Source organism: Doryrhamphus excisus, linkage group LG15 (assembly GCF_037039965.1).
Source record: "Doryrhamphus excisus strain RoL-2023G ecotype Guam linkage group LG15, RoL_Dexc_Guam_v1.1, whole genome shotgun sequence".
Taxonomy (NCBI): Eukaryota; Metazoa; Chordata; class Actinopteri; order Syngnathiformes; family Syngnathidae; genus Doryrhamphus; species Doryrhamphus excisus.
In genome coordinates, this window is record NC_136371.1 from 382,501 (window position 1) to 396,269 (window position 13,769).

The 13,769-nt window shown below is 48.6% G+C and overlaps 2 protein-coding genes across 2 annotated transcripts in view; both read right to left on the bottom strand.

Moving 5' to 3' along the window:
- nalf1a (NALCN channel auxiliary factor 1a) overlaps positions 1-6,251 on the bottom strand; it is a 7,300-nt gene extending 1,049 nt beyond the window's left edge. Inside the window, exons 1-3 of the mRNA XM_058052048.2 lie at positions 5,057-6,251; positions 706-877; positions 1-625 (exon numbers count right to left, since the gene is read on the bottom strand). The exon at positions 1-625 is cut by the window's left edge and continues 1,049 nt beyond it. Coding sequence (XP_057908031.2) covers positions 327-625; positions 706-877; positions 5,057-5,743 — 1,158 coding nt within the window. The 5' untranslated portion in view covers positions 5,744-6,251 and the 3' untranslated portion in view covers positions 1-326. The remainder of the gene's footprint in view (positions 626-705; positions 878-5,056) is intronic.
- Positions 6,252-7,912: 1,661 nt separating this feature from the next.
- lig4 (ligase IV, DNA, ATP-dependent) lies at positions 7,913-12,020 on the bottom strand. Its single transcript, XM_058051119.2, has 3 exons — positions 11,812-12,020; positions 9,057-11,122; positions 7,913-8,989 (listed from the first exon to the last, which is right to left on the bottom strand). Exons 1-3 carry the CDS (start codon positions 11,989-11,991, stop codon positions 8,353-8,355), a joined length of 2,883 nt encoding a protein of 960 aa, XP_057907102.2. The 5' UTR covers positions 11,992-12,020; the 3' UTR covers positions 7,913-8,352.
- Positions 12,021-13,769: the final 1,749 nt, after the last annotated feature.

Consider the following 13,769-nt stretch of genomic DNA (forward strand, 5'->3'; position numbering starts at 1 on the left):
TGCCGTGGAATCCAAACACACAACAGAGAAAAATGAAGGAAGGAAGGAAGGAAGGAAGGAAGGAAGGAAAGCGAGGGAAGAGAGATACGTTTCTCCAAAACATGTGACGGGAATAGAAACAATGAGCAGGTTTAAATGGGAAAGGTCAACGCTTTAGGGGGTGGTCCGGTCCACCTAAACTCCAATCAAGCCCTCCCACTTCCTGTACCGGACGGCGTGCTGGCGGCAGATAGAAGAGGCAATGAGAGCAGGCCAACATCTGGTAGATCCACAGCCTGACATTTGCAAACGCAATAAACCTCTCAGGTGTCATCCAAGCCTGATGTTCAGTCCTCGTTGGAGGTACCCTTTTCTGGCAAAAGAGGAACAGCCCCGCCCGCCAATGTGGAATTATGGGAGGCCGATATGATGATGGCGGTGTGCAGGAGGACCAGCGCCAGCAGGCAGATCTTCAGCCGCCCACTGCACAGTCTCGAGCTGGCGGTGGAGGTGACCGAGGCCCCCTTGGGCTGGCAGGAGGAAGCAGTCCTTTTTAGTGTCTCGCCGGAGGGGCCGTTGGCGTTTGATTCCCATCGGACGTCACAGCACACGGCTTCGCTCTCTGTTGGAGTCGCTCTCAGAAGACCTGAAAAGGGGCGACAAAGCCAAGAAAAAGCTTCAGGAAAGCGTCACATGAGACATTGAACATCTGCTGTAGACATGGACCTGTGCAGATGAAACTGGGGCTTCCTCCGTGGATCAAGTCGTCGTTGTCCGGAAGGATGAAGGGACAGCTCTGTTGAACCTCCAGACAATACTGGTGGCACGATACCGTCCTTTGACACGACTGCTGGCTTGTGGGGAAATACTGAGCACACAGCCAGGGCTTGTAGGCCGTCTGTGGAGGATAGAGAAGATTGGCTAGCTCAGGTGTCATTGACTTGACCAAAGAGCGTCGACAAAAAAAGGAGGAAAGAAGCCATGATTAGCAGCAATGGCGCAGGAATAGAAATATTCTCTAGACTGAAGTGGTGGTTAAACTGGGGACGTTCCCGCCCCCATCAACAAAAACCATCCGGACTTGGACATCCGAAACGGGGACGTGTTGAAACATCCATCAACAAAAACCATCCGGACTTGGACATCCGAAACGGGGACGTGTTGAAACATCCATCAACAAAAACCATCCGGACTTGGACATCCGAAACGGGGACGTGTTGAAACATCCATCAAACAGACCTGGAGGTGTTCAGTCAGTATCCTGCGTTCTATCAAGTACTGCATAGACGCTGTCACAGTGGACAAGTGCATCCGGATCTACTCAAATCAGAAACCCTGGATGACGGCGGAGGTCCGGAGGTCCAGGGGCTACAGAAGGAGAGGAACACCACCTTCAGGTCATACCGCTTGGCTCGAGGCATCAGGAAGGCCAAGTCCGACTACAGGAATGAAACCGAGGACCACTTGGACAGCAATGTCAGCAGGCAGGTGCGGCAAGGCATCCGGCATCTGACAAACTACAGAACCAACCACAGAGCTGCAGGGGGTGATGCCTCCTGGCAGACTAGCCAGTAGACCACCGAACCGCTTCTCTGCCCGCTTTGAGGTGGAGTCACCAAAGGTACCTACAAGGCTCTCCACGGACTGCAGCAGCCTCATCATCAGCTTTCTGTCTGGTCGCACCCATGAGGGTCAGCGTGGGACATCATGTATCAACACCTCGTAGCCTCAGTAGCGCCTCCCACAGGGGGGTGTGCCGAGCCCCCTGCTCTTTATCCTCTATGCTCACCACTGCATCACACCATCATCATCATCCAATCAGTGGTTGGGCTCATCTCTGGAGGGATGAAGTGGAGCAGCTGATGGTGTGGTGTAAGGAGAATCATCTTCTACTCAACACCTTGAAGACAAAGAACTGATCGTAGACTACAGAAAGAATAAATCACAAATAACACCACTATTTATGGGGGGGGGGGGGGGGGGGCTGTGGCTGACTTCCGCTTCCTGGGAGGACCTGACCTGGAGCCCAAACACCTGAGACACACACTGCACTTCCTGAAAGTGCTCAGGAAAAATAACACCACCCAGAGACGGCTTGTGTCCTTCTCCGGGTGTTGGATAGAGAGCCTTTAGACATACTGTATATGCATATGGGGCACCAGCTGCACGGTGGATCAGAGGAAAGGGCTCCACAGGGTCATCAACTCCGCCCAGAAGATCACTGGTTGCCCTCTCCTCAGCTTGGAAGAACTACACAGTTCCCGCTGTCTCAAAAGAGCCCAGAACATTATCAAGGACACGTCACACCCTGAGAACATGCCATGCCATGGGTTGGCACCTTCCTGCCATGGGTTGGCACCTTCCTGCCATGGGTTGGCACCTTCCTGCCATGGGTTGGCACCTTCCTGCCATGGGTTGGCACCTTCCTGCCATGGGTTGGCACCTTCCTGCCATGGGTGGGCACCTTCCTGCCATGGGTGGGCACCTTCCTGCCATGGGTGGGCACCTTCCTGCCATGGGTTGGCACCTTCCTGCCATGGGTTGGCACCTTCCTGCCATGGGTTGGCACCTTCCTGCCATGGGTTGGCACCTTCCTGCCATGGGTGGGCACCTTCCTGCCATGGGTTGGCACCTTCCTGCCATGGGTGGGCACCTTCCTGCCATGGGTGGGCACCTTCCTGCCATGGGTGGGCACCTTCCTGCCATGGGTTGGCACCTTCCTGCCATGGGTTGGCACCTTCCTGCCATGGGTTGGCACCTTCCTGCCATGGGTTGGCACCTTCCTGCCATGGGTGGGCACCTTCCTGCCATGGGTTGGCACCTTCCTGCCTGGTTGGCCTCATTTTACCCGAGGCTCCGTCTACAAACCTACGCTCACAACACGCCGGTCTTTTGATCATCCCGAGAGTATGCGGGTCTAGAGCCATCTATTGGGGCTCCAATGTTGTGGACCTGCTAATTTTAGACCTGCTACCTCAGTAGAAACGTTCAAGTCCCGACTCAAGACTTATTTCTACACTTTAGCGTTTAGTTGCCTGTTTGACTGCCCTCCTGCTCCCTCCCTCCCGATATAATCCCCCCCAGCACCGTGGAAATTGGATGCAAAAGTAGTCTACCTCACGAACACGTATACCGTTGAAATACGATGGAAATACTCCCCATATGTGCAAGTAGCATTTCATTGGCCACTCCAAATTGTCCATAGCTATGAATGTGAGTGTGAATGGTTGTTTGTCTATATGTGCCCTGGGATTGGCTGGCCACCAGTCCAGGGTGGAAGACAGCTGGGATAGGCTCCAGCAGCCCCACGGCCCCGGTGAGGATAAGCGCTAGAAAATGAATGAATGAATGTTTGGTGTTTCCATCCCTTTTCTATGGTAGACTTGGCACCAGTATTGGACTAAATGTAAACAATAGCCATTCTGAGCTATCGCAAGCGGCTGTGATCTGTATGGCAACATCGGTCATCCCTATGCCAAAATATCATCTAGCCCCCCCAACCTGTCCTATAGAAACCTTGAAATAAGAAAAAAATAACAAGTTGAATAACAGAAGAGGCAATAATGTTCCATTGTCTATTTTGATGGAAAGGCATAGAACAGGTAATCAGCACTAAACAAAGATCAATGATGGGATTGACGTGAGTGAAAATGGCCGTGCTCTTTGAGGAGATGATACTTGCAAGCACAAGAGACTTGACTCAAGTGAGTGTATAGAAGTAATGAAGCATTTTTCTTCAAGTGACCCCTTAAAAAGCACGTTTGCCTCCAAATGAATTTGGATTCTTAGATTCAAGCAGATGGCCCAGTGGAATTTTTGTCACCTGTGCTCAACCTCCCTGTCAGTGTTTGGGTGAGTTGAGACCATCTGGGATTGGCCAGTGTTTCTGTGAATGGAGGCTGGCAGCCATTCAGCACCATAGACAGCTCCGCTCCATTGTGGCGCTCTGCACACTCCCGGGATAAGAAAAGATGTTTGGAGTACCATGGCCTTCCACTGGAGTAGTACCCGCACATATACCGCCTTTCTACCCTGACCCTTGGCTTTTTTTCTTAAGTTTGGAAGATTTTTTTTACATTTGATCTACAAACATGGCAGTCCGTTCTAAAAACAAACGCCATCAATGTTAAATAAATAGATCAAATACATGCTGCTGTGATTACCCACACCTGCACGGTGGACGAGTGGTTAGTGCGCAGACTTCACAGCTAGGAGACCAGGGTTCAATGCCACCCTCGGCCATCTCTGTGTGGAGTTAGCATGCGTGCATGCGTGGCTTTTCTCCGGGTACTCCGGTTTCCTCCCACATTCCAAAAACATGCTAGGTTAATTAGCCACTCCAAATTGTCCATGGGTATGAATGTGAGTGTGAATGGTTGTTTGTCTATATGTGCCCTAGGATTGGCTGGCCACCAGTCCAGGGTGGAAGACAGCTGGGATAGGCTCCAGCAACGAGGGTAAAAATAGGCACCCTGGCTCATTCCTGTGTTTTCTTTGAGTAGTAGAAGAAGAGGAAGAAGAAGAATCATCATGGAGGACCAGAATTTGGTGGAATAAAATTTGGTACCCACATAGTGGGTTCTGCAGCTGGTCTACAACCTGTAGTGGTCTAAATTAGGGTGTCACACCCCCTCTCGATCGGAACCACCCATTCTCCATGTGGAGTATGGATGTCCATGGTGAACATCTGGCCACAGCACACCTTCAATTGCGTGAAGAAAGCAGACGACTCAAACAAAGTGGATCTATGTTTTGGAGCAGTTTTAGAAGAAGTGGAGTAAGGTTGTCAAAGTCAAAGCCGAGAGCGCCAAGAAGGTCAGCGAGGTGGCTCTACTAGCAGAGCCTCCATGTGCTCATTAACCATGGCACCAGGCGGCTCCAGGCGGCTCCAGGCGGCACCAGGCGGCTCCAGGCGGCTCCAGGCGGCTCCGGGAAGGAACACGAGGCCCTTATTTCCTGGTTCCGTCATCCGTCTCCATGGCGACGGGAAAAGGACCACAAACCTGGCCAGACCTCGTCTTTCCGGTCCAAATGACCAGACGGCCTAAAAGCCCATCCCTACGCGGCTTCCGCTTACCTTGCACCGTTCCATGCATGTCCGGACCGAATACGCGGCCGGCTCGTACTTCCAAGTGAGGAGTTCGAAGTCGTCGTACTTCTCCTGGGCATGCTGGTCGTAGCGCTGGTACGCCTGCACACAGAGACTGCATCGGGTGGTGTCGCCGTCCCCGAGCACGTCCAGGCTGCAGTTTAAGTTGTCCGGACTTGTGGAGCCGTAGAACAAATCCAGCAGCGAGTAGGAGTTACAAAAGGAAAGGTAGAAATGGCTCATATTTACAGCCGGCGTGCTCCCTTTGTCGGAGAGGACCCGACACAAATGGTCGGCGTCGGCGAAAGTCAAGCAGGTGTCGGATAAACTATCCGTGTGGCAAGTTTCCAGCCGCCACAAACGTTTGCTGGAGTTTCCTAGAAAAATAGCATCTGGGTTTCCTCTGAGGCTGCTGTGTGCTGAGTGCGTCTGTGGGGGGGGCAGGCCGGACGACCCCAACTTGTCCCGGGTCCTGGCCAGTTTAGCCTCTGCGCAGAACCACAGGTGATCAGAGAGGAGGATGGTGAGAAACAAGAGGGATGCCAAGGACAGTCGCCATCGCTGCGCTCTCTCGGAGTCGGTGAATGGCTTTTGGTTCTCGCGGAGGGGTTCTAGCCAGATTTGGAAGCCGTCGTCGTCATCTTGCTGCCAACACGTCCCAGCACCCCTGGTCATATTTCGGGAACCGGCCGACTCCACCGTGGCGGCTCCTCTGCCGCAACAGTCATTGACTTGGGGTCCGCTTCGCGTTCCTCCCCCCTCAGGTGTCGGCTGGTGGCTCGTCTCGGCTCGGCTTGGCCTTCGGCGTTAATTTCCATCCAAGTGAGCGCGGGCCGGGTGGCAAATTAGACGCTGGCGAGCCCGGGCCGCGTCCTCCATGGCTGACCGGCGAAGCCGCCGTCTCCCGTCCCCGTGCCGAGCCGCGCCGCGCGCCGCTCCGCTCCGCTCCTTCGCGTGGCCTTGGCGGCGCTTCTTATCCAAACAAACACCGAAGCCTCGGTCGTGCTAGGCTATGACCGCCGTCCTCTTCCAACATGGCGACGCCGTCTCGGATCGGCGTTGGCGAACGGGCCCGCAGCCTGTGACGGACCTCTTTGCTTTTTCAAGCCTTCGCCCTCTTCATCCTGATGCTTTAGTCAAGTTGCCGCCATATTGGCTAAGGAACAGCGCGTGTTTGTAGGAAGGCGTAAGACGACGCGTGATAAGGATGGACATTTCCTGTTGTGCTCTACAAAATAAAAGTCGAGCGTTGCTCTCCGACTCGGGCGTTCACGATTTTCCAAAGAGGACTGAACGCGAAAAAGGGGGGAAAGACAGAGGGAGCCCCTTGACGTTCTTCGCCTTTTGTTTATTAAACATGCTGAAACCGATATAAGTAAGTGGTATGTTCGGTATGGGAGAGGAAAAATATCTAGCATCTCACACGTATTACAGGTGTGATACTTGGCTCATATCTTGTGTAACAATGAACATTTGCAACATTTTGTCTTAAATGTTAAATGTCTTGCATGTGTCACTAACCTTTTTCTTTGTCTTTCTTGGCTGTGTTTGGTCCTCTCTGCTCCTCGACATATAAGCAATCTTTGCCAACTGGGTTGTGCTTTACACTGAAAAGCCATCCCTTAGTATCCGGTGTGATGTAACACACTCTTGACTAAACATCTCCTGCTCTGACGTTATGACGCGCACCGCAGTCGCCGCATCCCTCGCCTCCTCGGTGAGTCGAGTCCCACTAAGTCAGACACGATGTACCAGGAATGTATGTTTGTTCATTTAAAGTTGTAAATATGGCTCTTTCTGGAGGGGAAATTGGAAATGATACTTAAAATAAGCATTTGCTGTACTAATGACTCACATTATTAGTTTTACTCACATTTACATGTTTATTACCGGTTTTGGGAGGGCGAGACACTGTAAACCCAAATTAGTCATCTTTACTAAATTGATTACTAAATTTTACAAAACCAAAAACTAAACAAATCAAGTTGTTAAAACTCATGTTCATGAGTATTGAACTTCACCATTACTCATGTTTATCACAACGATATAAAACAATAGAAAATTTAAATTCAGCTGTGTTTTTTTTGTATAATAAAACCCCACAGACCTTAAGCCATATCATGAAGTACACTTATCCCCCATTTTGTAAAGCCCATGTATTTATTGGTAACAAACATTTCTAATGGGATGTCAGCATCGACACATATTGCTACTAAATCTTCAGCCAACTGTAATGCATGTGCTTGTGATGAAGGAAGATGTAGCCACCCATGCAATTCCAACTGCACATGGAAGATATTTTTTTCTGACACTTGTTTTGTTTAGGCAGATGTGGGGCAAAGGGTGCTCTTATTTTGAAGGACGGTCACGGGAGTATGTTCCGTGTGCAAAATAAATATGCTTCTTGTATTTTTTCCACTCAGAAACTGCACATTGTGTGGTGCAGTGTAAAACTTCCCTTACATTAAAGTCGTAAACACAACCTGATGTGTCGTACACACACAAACACACAAGCTAACACTGCTAACTTCCATTCACGCTCTGGAAGAGGAGATTCAGCCAACGTTTATCTCCATTTCAACCTGCGTAGGTCAGGAGGGGATTGTTTATAAGTCATTTTCTTCTCATTGGATCTATGCCGGTTTACCAGTACATCAAATACATGGTCCAACCCTATTGCATAAAATGACATTCATTCATTTTCCTTATCCTCACGAGGGTCACGGGGGTGCCGGAGCCTATCCCAGCTGTCTTCAGGCGAGAGGCGGGGTACACCCTGGACTGGTGGCCAGCCAATCACAGGGCACATATAGACAAACAACCATTCATAAAAGGATATTGAACTGGAAGTACACAATGCAACATTTATTTCTATAATGGCATTGTTGGTACATTTGATATGCCGTCATCTAAATCATCATCATGACGGACTTGTTATTAATTCAACTAATCACCCTGAGAAATTAGCTTAAAGATATATTGTGTGGGATTTTCCATACATATACATTTTACATTAAATACTGTAACCTTGAGCCTGGTTATTTTTAAATCTTTAAAAATCTGTAAGTAGATTATATATAGTTATTGAATACAAATCAAGAGTAAGATTACGTGTCAGACTTCCTACAGCCTTGTAACGGAAGTGTGTGACAAAATTATTCTAGCTGACTGGACAATAAACTGCAGAAGCGCTGGAAGTTGAGGCAGACCAGAAGGGGGTTAGGGTTTGGGTTAGGGTTTGGGTTAGGTACATACTGTACGCCTCACCAAGCCATAAACCTCACTCAAACTAAATAGTCAAGGTCGTTTATCAGGTGTCCTCTTTTTATCGAATCCGTCACCCAGGAGTCTCTGACAATTTTAAACTTCTTCCTAAAGCTGCGCCTAGAGCTCCTCAAATCCACAAGCCTCGTTTCCTCTGTAATAACAACATGCGACACCCCTTCCTCCAACCTCTGCACAACGGTGCCTCCATGATAGCGGAACTCCAGGGCCCGGATATCCAAAATGGCACAATTTCTATCCATATAAGCTGTGAAAGGTCTGAACATACTGGTAGGAAGGTCATCCCAGCCGTATCGCTCTTCTATCTGGCAGGCATTCACCGCCGTCGAGGTGTCCTTCCTTCCTATGCGCCCGAACACCTCCCGAAGTTGCTGTTCATCCGTGTCTACGAAGTAACTGTCACCATATCGGTCATACTCCTTGGTGAAGTTCTCCTTGGTGGACGGCGACATGTGGATCATGTGGCGTGGTTGCCATGGAACCACTTTCTTCAGCTCCAGGCACTCCAGCAGCCAGGAAGCCCATACAACATCTTGCTGGTTGGACAAAATCAGGTTTTTCACACGCATGTTCTCCAAGCCGGCAATTACACAGTAGGTGTCTCGCCCTGGGTTCTGGACAACAAGACCACCACATCTGAAACAAATATAACACAGAGGTTACCAACAGGCCAAATTGGATAGTCACTTCAATCACGCTTTACCTGGCCACGCCCTTCTCCAGCTCGGCCTTGGGGTGATCCTCTGTCCCGTTGAGTATGCAGAACTCAACATCCTGAAACATGTCTGTCTCCTTGGTGACCCCGGAGAGATCCTGGGGCTTAAAGTGGTCTATTACCTTCTTGATTTGGGCAGGTAGTTTGCGCTTTTTTTTGTGTGGTTCTTCTGCGGTGTCAATTCGAAGGTGCCGTGATGCCAGTTTGCCCGATGCTTTGTTATGGAAATGCTCCAGTTCTGCTAGGGTCATGCACTGGTACCACTCCTTGTCGTCACGGATCTTTTCTATCCTCGGAAAGCGCAGGGTGCAGTTGGTTTTATACATGTCGCTTCGGACTATCTCAGCCGCCTTGACTTGCAGGATCACAGAGTTGCATGGATCAATGTAGACCTCGGGCTTCTCAGTTGCACAAAGGATGTTGGACGGTGGCTCATTTTTTCGGTAGACTCTCCAGTGCTTGGCAAGCTTCAAGCCAAGGTCATACAGCTCTTTCATTGTGTAGCCAGAGCCAACGCGGCAGAGCGTATGAAAAATAGACGGTTTCTCACCAGGCTTTGGTGGTTCTGCAACAGCACATAGGAAATGGGACATCATACCGCCCCGCCTTCCTTTACCCCAATAGCCGCCGACAATTATAAGATCAAGTTCATCCATCAAGCCATCCACATATTCTGGCTTGATTTTCAGCCAACCCTCCCCGCGTTTGTCCGGTTTGTAAACGGATAAAGGGTCCTTTACCATGATTCCCTCTTCTCGGTTGTCTATGGCGTCGTTAAGGGAACTGACCACCTCCTGCATGGTACTGGCTTCTCTTTTGAGCACCAGTTGGATCCTGCCATGAACTGGAGAAAAAACGGTCTGCAGGATCTCATAGCGTTTCTCCAGCATTTCATTTCCAAGCTTTTGGTCGTTGACTAAAAGCACGTCAAACACACAGTAGCAAGTCTGCAACTCGGAATCTTCCATCAGTCTCTTGATGTCAAACTTGCTGCCTTTCTGCATGAATGTCTTTGTGGTTGGGTTGTAAGCCATCATCTCCCCATCCAGGATGCAACTGACAACGTGGCTTTTAAAAACATTGTGGATGTATGGTGTCAGGGAGCCCTCTAAAGGTGAGCCCCCAAACTGCTGTGTATACTCAAAGGCATTCCGACTAAAGTACTTGTAGACATCGCCATCTTTATGCAGTTGTATTCGCTCGCCATCCAGCTTGGTTTCAATGTAAAAAGGGCTGTTTCCCATCTGCTTCTCCACATTGCGGATGTTGGCCACGGCTGCCAACATGGGCTTGAAGGCAGAGAAAAGTCCGATGGAAACCTCACTTAAAGACACGGAGGGGCTGTGGAGCTGCTGGCACACCTTGCTCAGGTCTGTGGTCACATTGTAGAGCTCCGAGGCATCTGGGTGAAAGACCTGAAGGACCGTTTCCTTGCTGATCCCGAGCTTCATGTCCTTCAGAATCATTCTGATGAGCCATTTTTGCTCAAGAGCAGAGCTCTGCTGGATGAGGTGCAGCAAGCTCTTTTTCACAAGATCTTTCTTCTTGCTAGCGTTGTTGATGGCGACTGAATCCAAAAAGTCATTAACTTCTTTAACGCTGAGCTTTCCCTGGCTGGTGCAGCGTTTCTTTAGCACAAAGTATGCCATGCTAGCAAAGTCTCCTGACTCCCCTTGGGAGGTGGTTGGTGCGCGGTAGTTTAACAGTTTATTAGCTTCTGGGCCATTCTTTGGGAGGCACAATACATCAATAAAAAGTTTGGCTAACATGCTTTCCTTGATTCCATATGCCATTCTCTCTCGTTCAAAAGAAGGAACGATGAGACGCATCGCTGGGTAGAAAGAATCTGTTGTTTTGGGGTTGTCCTTATGTAGGGCATGATGGAACGTCCTCCATGACTCAATGAAATCCCGCAGGATTTTAGACTTTTCTGGTCGAAGTTTTAACTTCTGGATTTTTTCTAAAGTATTACACAGGTGCTGGAAGGGAACCTGAGCAGCGACAACAGATGAATGATCAGATGCATCACTTTTGGAAGATCCCTCCATTTTTATCTGAATCAAAAGGGGAAAAAAACAGTCAGTCAAACTCAAACGCCTGGTGCTGTGCGTCTTTACAGCCAGGTGGGGCCGCTGTTCTGCCATTGGCAGCTTTTTTCATTACAGTGTATTTTAAAAGGTAAAACTGCATTATAGCTATGCTATACACGGTCTGTTGTTATGTTTTACTGTACTGTACTGTACAGATGGTCCTAAAAAAATTGGGTATGTCCTGATCATTTTAAGCTTCCGGTACGCTAATTTGTCATCCCCCATCTGGCAACACTGCATGGACATGTTACAGCATGTCCCACGCAACAAATAAAGCTGAATTTTGATCTACCCTTCAAACTTAACAATAACAATGTACCCAGTAATGTTGCCAGCAAATGTACTTCGGGTATCTAGTCAGCCTTTAAAATAAAAGTATGTTGTCATTGGGTATTCGTGCTAACCCGTAGCTGGTGGGTTACTTTGGCAACAATAACAATATAACAATATAACTTTTACAATCAAACTGGACAGTACGTTCACATCAATACTTAACTAAGATAAGAAAAACTAAGGTATTACCTACGCGATCTTTTAAAACTGCTACCGGTTAGGTTATTTACTACATAAGTTAAGAATAGCCAGTAGTTATGTCCACAGATTCAGGAATAACGTCTGTTGAATAGCTTATTATTATCAGTTTTTAAAGTTACCTTAGTACTTTTAGGTATGATCCAGCTGGAGGCGCCGAGCCTTTCTGAACACTTCCTAGTTGCTACGTAACGTGCCTCGTTTAAAAACCTTCCCCTGGAAACAAGAACGGAACCAATGTGAGCAAAGAGTGCACCTATTGAAAATGTGGGGAATAGCGGAAAAATACTATTTTTATACATATGAAAAATAACTACACATTTGTCAACTCTGTTAATATATTACCCAACAAAGGGCGTTGCTTTAAAATACCAGTTTAATGCCCCTACATGGTCTTATATTATGTACTCATAGATAAAAATGTAAACAAATCACACATTTCCAATTGGTAGAGGAGAACATTACGTGTATTATTATGCTGTTGCTAATTTTCCACTGTTGTACGTTATAGCTAACATTAGCAAACATGGCATTTTGGGGCAACATGTCTCAGTGATTTTGATGTAAGTTGCCAAGTTACAAATAGGTTATACATAGACACAGAAAGTCTGCTTATTTGTGGTTGGGATAGTAATATAGTATTTTTTCAATCAATCAATCAAATCTTATTTGTAGAGCACTTTTCATACATGAAATGTATGAAAAAAACCCACACACATACACACTTACACACACACTCGCACACACATGATGTTTGTTTGCCTGAGTACAGAGGAACCAGGTCAGGAAGCGCTGCCATCTGCGTTGGGGGCTGCCCACGGCCCAGGCCAGAATGCCGCAACTCAGGGCCCCACCAAACTACAGGTAGGCAGAGGACCCACAACGCTGCAGCGGGGCACCGCCACAGAGCCCCCACCCACCCCAGCCCCAGTCAACAGTGTTTTTAAAGAAATGAGAGAAGTAAGGAAGCAAGGGAAAGATGGTCAGGAAGAGACTTGGATCCAATTAACTCAAATGAACATGAGGTGAATAGTGTGAATGGTTGTTTGTGCCCTGTGATTGGCTGTGATTGACCAGGGTGAACCCCGCCTCACCCAAAGACAGCTGGGATAGGCTCCCGCGACCCTAAGCAGGACAGAAAATGGATGGATGGAACTTAAGATGTACAGGAGGCCCTATAGGAGGCCCTATAGGAGGCCCTATAGGAGGCCCTTTAGGAGGCCCTTTGGGTGCTTGTGCCTTGTTTGTGCTGAGCCATTCAGCAGGTCCAGACCTCCAATGGGTCCATTAAGACTTCATGAATGTTTGACCCAGTTGGAATAACTCTAATCTTATTGCAGGCAGCGTGGTGGAGGAGTGGTTAGAATGTTGGACTCAGGAGCTTCGGAGATCTCGGTTTGATTTCCCGCTCGGGCATCTCTGTGTGGAGTTTGCATGTTCTCCCCGTGCATGCGCGGGCTGTGTGGTAAGCGCGCAGACCTCATAGCTAGGAGACCCAGGTTCAATTCCACCCTCGACCATGCATGTTCTCGCCGTGCATTTGTGGGTTTTCTCCGGGTACTCCGGTTTCCTCCCACATTCCAAAAACATGCTAGGTTAATTGGCCACTCCAAATTGTCCATAGGTATGAATGTGAGTGTGAATGGTTGTTTGTCTATATGTGCCCTGTGATTGGCTGGCCACCAGTCCAGCGGCATGGATGGATGCCATTGCTGACATCACCATGACTACCAATAGTATATGACATCATAGATAAGTCTGAGTTCTGAGGGGAAGTATTTATGTACTGAGTGTATATTTATATGTAAAACCAAGGTCGGCCCCCCAAGCTCCAGCCCCCGTCCACCAGACCTACAATCCACCCAAACCTACAATCCAGACTCTGAGCTGCAGAGAACACGAACCGAGAAGGAACAAAAACCCCAACCCAAGCAGCAGGGCGACAACATATTTGGATGATAATTGGAAGGTACTGTTGGGTCCTCATCCGTTTGGGCAGAAGACCGTGGAGTTCATGTTTGGGGGAAGGCATGCACTTTATTTAATTTTCCAAACCATTGTAAAAAATATTGGGGCTCGT

Excerpts from the sequence above, each read along its gene's own strand:
- lig4 (XM_058051119.2), bottom strand. The coding sequence starts at position 11,991 with ATGTATAAAAATAGTATTTTTCCGCTATTCCCCACATTTTCAATAGGT. Across the intron at positions 11,123-11,811 it reads TCATACCTAAAAGTACTAAG|ATAAAAATGGAGGGATCTTC; the intron begins GTAACTTTAAAA and ends CTTTTGATTCAG. Across the intron at positions 8,990-9,056 it reads CTGGAGAAGGGCGTGGCCAG|ATGTGGTGGTCTTGTTGTCC; the intron begins GTAAAGCGTGAT and ends TATTTGTTTCAG.